This window comes from Neoarius graeffei, chromosome 15, assembly GCF_027579695.1.
Source record: "Neoarius graeffei isolate fNeoGra1 chromosome 15, fNeoGra1.pri, whole genome shotgun sequence".
Classification (NCBI taxonomy): domain Eukaryota; kingdom Metazoa; phylum Chordata; class Actinopteri; order Siluriformes; family Ariidae; genus Neoarius; species Neoarius graeffei.
The window spans coordinates 36,986,786-36,997,388 of record NC_083583.1 but is presented as its reverse complement, the minus strand read 5'-3'; the positions used below and the strand labels follow the sequence as shown (position 1 = coordinate 36,997,388).

Sequence of the window (10,603 nt, the reverse complement as noted above, 5' to 3'; positions counted from 1 at the left end):
AGAAAGCATCAAATCGGGTCCAACCTGTATGACTCATCACTATGCATCAGACAAACACACAAACAGTATGGAACATAAAATTAATCGATTTGTACTTCTTCTTTTCGGTCTTTCACACTTGGCAACAGCAGAGCTGATTACGATTCAGCAAATCCTTTGTATACATCTTACTGCACCCCAGTCATGTACCATTCATTTCAGCTCAGAGACTGTGACAGGGAAACGGAGATCTGACTAAAGACTTAAAAAATCGTGAGCGCTCTCATTTTAGTGTTTTTCTTTACAACACAAGTTACACGATTTAAAAGAATGCGCATATCAAATGTACACAATGTTCCTCTTTACCCCACATGTAGTCCAGAAATATTTGGTGTCTCATGTTTGCTGCTGTCTTTTTTAAACAAGAAATATGACCAGTGTTTCTACAGATGTTCAAAACTGGCAGACACAGGAAGTCAAAACGTTGGCTCAAAGGCGTTGGTTAAAAGGTTAAACGGCCTGGCCACTTGGTAAGAGAGGGGTCTTGCTCCTGAGTGCCGCAATGGAAAATCGTTCGCCTCACCATCCAAGGGAGCAAAATTGGCCATGCTCTCTGGGTGGGAGGGGGCATGCACTATCTCTCCTTTCACAGCAACACTAGCCAATGGTAGGTTCTGTGAGCTCATGTACAGTTGTGGTCAGAAATTTACATACAATCATCATGGGCATGAATGTCATGGTAATTTTGGGCTGTTAACGATTTCCTTGTACTGTTCTTTTTCCAGGGTGGAATGACTGTACACCATACATCTTTAACGACTTCAAAAACAAGAACTGAGTGCACAAGTTTGAATTTATTTTGGGTTTTCTCTAATCCACACAGGGTCAAAATTATACATACAGGCTCAAATATATACATACACCCCCACTAATATTCGGTTAAATGCCCCTTAGTAAGTTGCACCTCGAACAGACGCCTTGGGTAACCATCAACAAGCTTTGGCATAAGTCTGGCTGGATATTTGACCACTCTTCTTGGCAGAATTGGTAGAGTTCATTTAAATTGGTTGGTTTCCTACTTTTAAGAGTAGTCCACAAATTTTCAATAGGGTTGAGGTCAGGGCTTTGAGAAGGCCATTCCAGAAGCTTAATGTTAGCCTGCTTTATCCATTCCAAAACCAATTTTGATGTGTGTTTGGGATCATTGTCCTGTTGAAACACCCAATTGTGTCCAAGTTTCAACCGTCTAGCTGTTGATTTGAGGTGAAGTTGAAGAATTTGGAGGTAGTCCTTCTTCTTCATTATTCCTTCCACTTTGTGCAATGCACCAAAAACAGCCCCAGAGGATGATGCTACCACCACCATGCTTGACAGTTAGTACAGCGTTCTTAGGTTTGAAAGCCTCACCTTTACTCCTCCAAACATACAGTACCTCTCGTCATTGTGGCCAAATAGCTCAATCTTGGTCTCATCTGACCATAAAACTTTTCTCCAGAAGGCATTTGGCTTGTCCATGTGGGCAGCTGCAAATTTCAGTCGAGCTTGAAGGTGTTGATTTTGGAGCATGGCTTCTTTCTTGGTCGGCATCCTCTCAGTCCACGGCGATGTAAAACTCACTTCACTGTGGACAGTGACGCTGGTGTTCCAGCAGTTTCCAGTTCATAGCATGCTTGAGCCTTGGTGGTTCTTGGGTTGTTCCTGAACATCCTAACCAATTTCCTCTCATGTGAGGGTGAAAGTTTGGGTTTTCTTACAGACCTTGCCAAAGTGGTGACACATCTGAATAACTTATACTTGCGTACAATCGTTTGAACTGATGATCTTGGAATCTGCAGTTGTTTAGAAATGGCTCCAAGAAACCATCCCAACTTGTGTAAATTTACAATCCTCCTTCTTAGATCTTCACTGAATTCCTTGGACTTTCCCATGGTTCTGAGTATTGGTCAGTCCAATGAGTTCTGTCAAACAAATCCTTTTTAGCTGGCAAAGAGAAACTACCAGTTGTAGTCAATCATGATCACTAACGAGAAGTTGATAGGCCTTGGCCCTGTCAAGTTAAAAGACGTTGTAGAACCTTCAGCACCATTTATTAACAGATTTAAGTGAATGTATATATATTTGAGCCTATATGTACAATTTTGACCCTGTGTGGATTAGAGAAAATCCAAAATAAATTCAAACTTGTGCACTCAATTCTTGTTTTTGAAGTCATTAAAAGATGTATGCTGTACAATCATTCCACCCTGGAAAAAGAACAGTACAAGGAAATCGTTAACAGCCCAAAATTACCATGACATTCATGCCCATGATGAGTGTATGTAAGCTTCTGACCACAACTGTATGTGGAAGAGGGCAGACTGCACTTTCCTCAGAGGGTATTATGCTGTCCTGTGATGCAGCAGTTTGAAAAGATGTGGTTGACTGGCTTCATATGCTTCAGGTCTCTGAGAATTCTGTCCAAGAAAAAGGTGACTCTCCATGACTCTACCATCATGAAGGTCAGCAGCCAATGACCTTTCTCCAGATTACGCTTCTTCTGAAAGAACTCAGTGTGTGTTTTGGGGGCTTGCCTCAGCTCTGTCAGATTGCACATTTTTCCGAGCATGTAGCTCTAAAAGTGGACAATACTGTACTTTTCACAGCTTGCCAACTTCCACCTTCACCTCTGGTTCTCTTCATTTGTTGACAAGGACTATGCAAGTTCTTCAAGGTTAGTCCTTTGGCTTTGTTTTGTATTAAAACAATAGGCTGTTGAGATTTTTTTTGGGGGGGAGGGGGAGGTTAAATGATGTTTCTCTCTCTCTCGTCTCTTCCCTCTGTCTCTCTCTGTTGTTACATGTCGATCCTGAGACACCAGTGATGCTGACCTCTTTTGCTCCTCGTACCCGCCTGATCCATCCTGATGCCCTACGTCTGGCTGGAGTCTCATCACACTGCTCCTGTGGAGGATGGCCCCGTATGGACAGTCGAAAGTCGTACTTATGGCCCTTTTCCACTACCCTTTTTCAGCTCACTACAGCTCGCTTCAGCTCACTTCAGCCCAACACGGCTCGCGTTTCGACTATCTCAGAGCAGCATGACTCAGCTCGCTTCAGCCCTACTCAGCACCCAATACTCGCACGGTTTTGGAGTGGGGCTGAAGCGAGCCAAACCGAGCCGAGTGGGGCTGGGGGCATGAGGAGACACTCCATGTGCACTGATTGGTGAGGAGGAGTGTCCTCACATGCCCACACACGCCCCGCGAGCACGCTGGGATCTGTAAACACCGCAAACCCGGAAGAAGAAGAATTACGAGAATTTCTGAAGCCTTATGTGCCTCACCTCATCTATACGCTCTTGCCAGTATCTGTTGGCGTTGTCGGTGACAACAAGCCACAGCACCAAGACCAGCAACACTAACGACTCCATGTCCTCCATGTTTATTGTTTACTATCCGTGTCGTGAGACTACCGCTTAAAAGATCACTGATGTCGCTGTTTGCGCTGCCTAACGACATCACGTGACGTCCACCCACTTTTGCTAACTCCACCCAATGTGTCCACCCACTTCCAGCCAGCACGGTTCAGCGCGGTTGTAGTCGAAATGCAACTCCAACAGCCCAACTCAGCTCGACTCAGCCCGACTCAGCACGGCACGGCTCAGCCCAACTCAGCCACATTGGTAGTGGAAAAGCGGCATTAGAAGATGGCTCTGAACACTTAAAGTTCTGCTATGATGGCTGAGGACTACAATTGCCATGATAACTTTAGGACTGCAGTTGTCATGAACAGTTTTGCACTTAAGTTTCCATCAATGAACAGTTAATAACTTCAACAAAATAGACTTCATGTTGAAACTATAATGATTTTCCTGGTTACACAGTTACACTTTGTGACGATACAGGACACTATTATAGAAGCAAGTTATTTATAATCATGCTATCTTATCACCCAGATGAGGATGGGTTCCCGGTTGAGTCTGGTTCCTCTCACGGTTTCTTCCTCGTGTCATCTGAGAGAGTTTTTCCCTTGCCACCGTCACCACAGCCTTGCTCATTGGGGATAAATTAGAGGATAAAATTAGCTCATGTTTAAAGTCTTTAATTTTCTGTTAAGCTGCTTTGTGAGAGTGTCTATTGTTAAAAGCGCTATACAAATAAACTTGACTTGAAACGATTCCAAACAATGCCAACAACTTTCAGCTTTTCTTGGATGTCCTAAACCATGTCTGGGTGACATCACTGAAGGCCAAGAGGTGGACAATATTTACACAAAAGGTTTTTAGGGGTAGAGGCCTCTATTTTTTAAAAAAAAGACCCTTAAATGTGCAAATGAGAGACACCAAACATGTCTTTGGGGTTAAGTGGGAATGTGTGTGAATTTTATTATTCCTGATTAAACTCATTATGGCTGGCTCTGTTCACAGGTTCTCTCTGTCTCTCTCTCACAAACACACACAAATGCCTTAAATAAGCTATGTGTCAGAGTAGTGCAGGTTAACGCAGTGCATGTAGAATGAACAAGCCCATTCACATAACACATGGGTTGCCCCATCATTACAGTAAAATAAAATAAAAGATGTTAAAAACGCTTTCTCTCATCATACGCATCTCACTCATACGTCATCGCTCGCTTGCTCTCTTTCACGCGTGCACACACACACATTATATATATGCACTCTTTCCTCTTCTGCAGCGGAATAAAGATGGTCAGTGAGAGGGAGAAGCCAGAATTCAGGTGTTATTCATCTCGGCTTTGCTGAGCGCAATGGCCAGTTCCAGGTCCTCCTGCTCCTGTTGCCTGAGTCTCTTCAGCCTCTCGCGCTCAGCTCTCTCGCTCTCACGCTTGGCCCATTCCATCTGCTGTGCCTCATTCCCAAACTGGAGGATGAGAGAGAGGGGGAATAGGGGAAGTGTATGGTTAGCACGTAAAAAATGTACAGTCAGATATACAGATACGTGTGAGAATAAACAGACTTGGAAAAGCTACAATGCAAACAGACAAAATATTTAAAAAAAAAAAATTCCCCTAATAGTTCAGCCTTCTGTCTACAGTGTCCGATAGATAGATAGATAGATAGATAGATAGATAGATAGATAGATAGATAGATAGATAGATAGATAGATAGATAGATAGATAGATAGATAAAAACACCCTCTCCAGTAGGATAAAAAAAAAATTATTTTAGCAGAGGTGACAACACTGTCAAAAAGTAAATTCCGGGGGGGCGCAAAACCTCTAGCATATTTCAGTGGACATGATGGCTTTTTTTTCCCTGATGTGCAGCAAGCAACACTAAGACAACAGCAAGGCAACAGTCCAGTGTGATGCTACTTGACAATAAGCAGGTCCTCCATTTTTTTTTTTAACAGACTAAACAGACCCCAGTTCCATCTTCCTCTCTTCTACTGGCTCACAAGCCCAAAGCTTGTGAATTCTCAGGTCAAAGTTCACCCAGTGAGCACAAAGTGGGGAAAAAATGCTAATCAGGAGTAAATACGTCTTTCATGTCCCATGTCCTTTCCCTGTCAGGGAATCGGCTTTTCATCAAGAAGAATTTATTTGTGTTTGGTCTGACCGCTACTTTATGTACTGTCTCCTTTATCACCATAGCATCTCATCTCATCTCATTATCTCTAGCTGCTTTATCCTGTTCTACAGGGTCGCAGGCAAGCTGGAGCCTATCCCAGCTGACTACGGGCGAAAGGCGGGGTACACCCTGGACAAGTCGCCAGGTCATCACAGGGCTGACACATAGACACAGACAACCATTCACACTCACACCTATGGTCAATTTAGAGTCACCAGTTAACCTAACCTGCATGTCTTTGGACTGTGGGGGAAACCGGAGCACCCGGAGGAAACCCACGCGGACACGGGGAGAACATGCAAACTCCACACAGAAAGGCCCTCGCCGGCCACGGGGCTCGAACCCGGACCTTCTTGCTGTGAGGCGACAGCGCTAACCACTACACCACCGTGCCACCCCATCACCATAGCAATGGGTTAAAAATGTAAACGCCACAGTTAATCTGTAAATATTGCCACCTCAGATTTAGTGCTATGCAGTAAACATGAATGGATTAGAAAACCAAACCCCAGACCAGAAAAATTTCTGATACCTCACAGCTGGTTTTATTTATTAAATGCGCTCATTCTTAATAAATGCAGCAACTTGCAGAAGTATTCTACCCCCTGAACATTTCCACATTTTGTAATGTTATAGCCTGGAACTGAAATGGACTCGACTGGGATTTTACATCATGAATGTACCAAAATAATATTACAATAAAATTGGTTGCTTCTTTGACTAATCCCCTCTTTACCCAATCACTGACTTTTGGTGGATGGCCTCCTCTAGCCAGAGTCAGAATTGTACTATATACGTATGTGTGTTCATCAGGATCTCCAAAGTTTGGGATTTTTAATAACCAAACTCTGTTAATTTTCCAGAACAGCGAAGTATGGTGGTGGTAGCATCATGGTGAGAATTACTCTTGGCCTCTTGGTTACTCCTCTGACTAACCCCCTTTGTACCTGGTCACTGACATTTGGTCGACGGTGTCCACTAGGCGAGTTGTGGTTGCATCATATTCTTTCCATTTAATAATGGATTTAATAGCACTGTACCTGATGTATCTGATATCTGTTTATAACCAAACCCTGACTGATACTCTTCCAGAACATTGTTTTGATAGCTTCTTGATGTTTGTGATGCTGTTTGTTTAGATATGTTCTCTAACAAACTCTGGGTTCTTCCAGGAACAGATGCATGTATACTGAGATCATGTTTAACTGCGCATAGCTGGACTCCATTCAACTCATTATAGGACTTCAGACGGGTCATGGTTCCACCACAACCAATTTCGGAGGTTCACAGCAACGGGGAGTGAATATTTATGCAATAATTACGTTTAGGTTTCTTAATTGTAAAGAATTTTGGAAGTGCTACTGTTATTTTTCTCTCACTTCAAGACTGTGAGCTGTTTTGTATAGATTCCAGGTTGGGGTGGGGGGGAGTGCAAGGGGGTGAATACTTATGCAAGGCATTCACATTTCTATTTACCACATTTTCAGACAGACAATCTTACCTTCATTTTCTCACTCCCCGTAAGAGAAAATTGGATCACAAACACACACACAAAAAAAACACCACACTTGAGAAAACATGTCAGAACGGACTGACCGAACTGCACAGAGGGCAGCATGGACATCGAGCAGATCACTAATACCAATAACACGCAACAGAGCTTGAAATAAGGCTTTCTGAAAGTAATAAACTCAAACAGGAAAATGAAACATGCACTGATTTCAAAACGGGAGGGTTTGAAACGCACAAATTCTGTTTCCTTTCAGAACAGAAATGAACTGAACAAACAGGATGGATGTGAGAATAACATGCACATCAGATTAACTGCAGAATATAAAGGAGTGGCACTGAGGAGAACGAGGTCACCTCTGCTCAGAAGTGTGAAATAAAATCACCAGTACACTACAGAGCTGTTGAATTCTGGATTGTGATTAGTCAGAAGGTGTAGATTCGTTTCCCATAACAGCAGCTCTGACAGTACTGCAGCTGCAAATCAAACGCTTACATTTATGCTCTTTTCTAACACATTATCATTTCTTTTGTAACTTCTACACAGACCTGGGGAAAGTTTCTGTAAAGAGAAGTTTATATAATAATTTTTGAAAGGAGTTTCCAGTGTCAGAGCTTTATTACAGTCAGAGTTTCCTGACACGGGAAAATCTTCAGGACAGAGGTGGTTACAGTTTGTGGTTTCTCAATAACATGACGAGCTGCATTTTGCTTGTTTGTTGTCTTATTAACAGAAAACAGAGAGGAATGTACATCGTAAGTGATAACAGGAAATAAGTAGGAGCTAATTTATTTAGTGGCTCTTCCACAATATTAAATTTAACTCCTAGAGGCCTGTGCAGGTCTGAGCTCAGCCTTTGTCTGATTGGGACAGGCCTTTCAATTACATGAAACCTGCGAAGGAGAACGCTGCAGGCACCCAAATTAAAAAGGCACCCAAATTAAGGTCAAGCGCCCAAAATATGCTACCAAAAGTAAAAAAACCCCGAAATGTTGATTAAATAAACTTGGCTGCATAAAACCCAAATGTCTTGACTTTCTTCTTTAAAAACACCAAAATTAGCAAGAATTAGCATGTATTTCTCGTAACTGATGCGAAATCCGCACCATTCCCATGTTGTTCCGGGTTCATCGAACTAGCCATAAGCCTCGCGCAGAGCACGAATTCTCCATCAACGGCAATCGGCACGCCATGATTTCGTGGAGGAGCAAGACTCGCGTACTAATGACCAGAGCGGGATTTCCACATGAGGTAAATCTTCTTTCTTCTTCTTTTATATTGTTTTATGGCGGTTGGCAAACAGCTATTAAGTGCATTACCACCACCTTCTGGACTGGAGTGTGAACCATAATGTTTACTACCCTATTGTACTAAATTCTCCTAATAATTCCTGTATCATTTAAAAACCTAAAAATAGCCCTATATCCCACATTATCCGACCTCAGCTGCAATATCTCTCTGATACCTAGTGTCATATGATTTAAAAATCAGGTAAAAGACTGAATAAAAGAGCTATTCGGGACACAACTGTGTGTATTTAAGATACAGCTTGCATCTTAAATACACACAGTTGTGTAAGTGTGGGTGGAATCAGTGACTTGGAGCTTGGTCCTCTTGTTGATGATAGTTTTAAGGGGTGTTCACACGGCTACTTTTACTCTGGTGTAGCACCGGGGCTGCCCCGGTAGAGCGTTCACATGGTACAAAGTTATACCGGTGTAGCCCCTGAAAGCTGCTTAAACCGGTGCAAATCTAACCCTGCTCGGGAGGTGGTTTAAGAAATTTACTCCGGAGTAAATGCTAGTTTGCGGGGCAGCACCGATATAAAATGGGACGTCTGAACGCTACAGGGGTCGACTCGCTACGCGTGAGGAGAGCTGATTTACATACGGGTATTGCGTAATTTGCATCCTGGTATTTTGCGCTTCCAAAATGGCAAATATAAACAACAACAGAACTGCGTGTCTTCCAGTGTTGCCAGATTGGGCGGTTTTAAGTGTATCTGAACAGATTTTGGGCTGGAAAACGTCAGCAGTATCTGGCAACACTGGTGTCTTCATCCACGTTGTTTTCCCGGCACTTGGTGATGCCATGACAGCCGGGAAAAGGAAGTACATTTTCACGCATGCGCATATTTCATTTCCGCATTATTACTATCGTATAGCACGGTCGCAAAAACTGCCGTGTGAACGCAAGTGGGGCTGCACCGGTGCTAACATGCTTCTCTCTAGTAAGCAGGTTTGTGCCGTGTGAACGCTCCACAAAATTTACACCAGTGTAAGATATATCGCAACAAAATACATCGGTGCAGCATCGATGCAAATATGTGCCATGTGAACACCTCTTTAGACACTGGCCTAAAGTAAGTCCACTTCACCACACCACCCTGTAGTTGACTATTTTCCTACAACAGTACAACATGGAGTGCTTTATTCCATATCTAATATCTTGAAAAAGACTAAAGGACACTTTCTAGCAGAGGTGACCACCATTATTATTATTATTATTATTATTAATAAATGATGGAATGAGTTTTTCAAACATCATACATTTAGCAGTAATACTGATGGACAAATGAATAGTTTGGAAAACATCGTGTCCCCATGACATGCACAAAGACAGAAGAATGACAGCTGAGAGAGATGATGACTTATAAATAATGAGTGCACAAACAAATCTCATGCTGAGAAATCTCCAGGCTGAGAGCTGAGTAGTGATACTGCTCCTTCCTGTCAACCAGTCACCATGGAAGCATCTCGGAAAGCCCCCTACTGCCAATAACCCAAACCATTAACAACCCTCAGTGTGCACAGGATAAACGTACAGATGAACTTTTCACTTCATCAAGGTCCTGTCTTATAACTGCGAATATAACTGAACCGATAAGAGAGAGATTATGGCAATAGTCTAAACTTTATAAACATTTCTGTTGGAAAAAAAAATATCTGGAAGACGCTCTTATCCAAAGCAACTTAAACGTGAGGAAAAGGGCTACGCTAAGGGTCGAACAGCAGCTTTCTGTCAGCATGCTGCGGGTCTAAAATCTGATGTTTGTTTTAATGATATGTTTAAAGTAATGTTTTAATGCTGTGCTTGCCTTAATCATGTCCCAGCTCATCATTCAACAATACACTGTCTGATCGAGTTATACCACAGAGTTCTGGATTCTGATTGGTCAGAAGGTGTTGATTCATTTTCTCTAACAGCAACTCTCACAGTAGTGCAGCTGCACATCACAGGTTTACGTCTATTAACGTCCTCGTTCTTCGTGAAACACATTGTTATGAAATTTCCTGGAAGAGACCTCCAGTGCTCTCCAAGTTTTCCAACATCTTCGGGACAGAGCAGTTTATGCTTTGCAGTTTCTTGGTAACATGACAAGCTGCATTTCTTTCTATCTTATTAACATCAAGAGAAACAGAAGAAAAAAAGGCTATTTCACGGACGTTTGCAGAATCAGAATCTAATCTGACATACGTTTCAAAGACTTGAATACCATGGATAATTAGAATTCCTTTTTTTGCTATAAAAAAAACCATACAATTT

The 10,603-nt window shown here is 42.5% G+C and overlaps 1 protein-coding gene across 4 annotated transcripts in view; it reads right to left on the bottom strand.

Annotated features, from left to right (window-relative positions):
* Nucleotides 1–2,272: 2,272 nt before the first annotated feature.
* Nucleotides 2,273–10,603, bottom strand: part of eps15l1a (epidermal growth factor receptor pathway substrate 15-like 1a) — a 104,747-nt gene continuing 96,416 nt past the window's right edge. For 3 of the 4 annotated variants that reach the window (XM_060941235.1, XM_060941236.1, XM_060941237.1), the window contains one exon: nucleotides 2,273–4,837. In XM_060941235.1, coding sequence (XP_060797218.1) covers nucleotides 4,691–4,837 — 147 coding nt within the window. In that variant the 3' untranslated portion in view covers nucleotides 2,273–4,690. The remainder of the gene's footprint in view (nucleotides 4,838–10,603) is intronic. The other variant, XM_060941238.1, reaches the window with a different exon arrangement.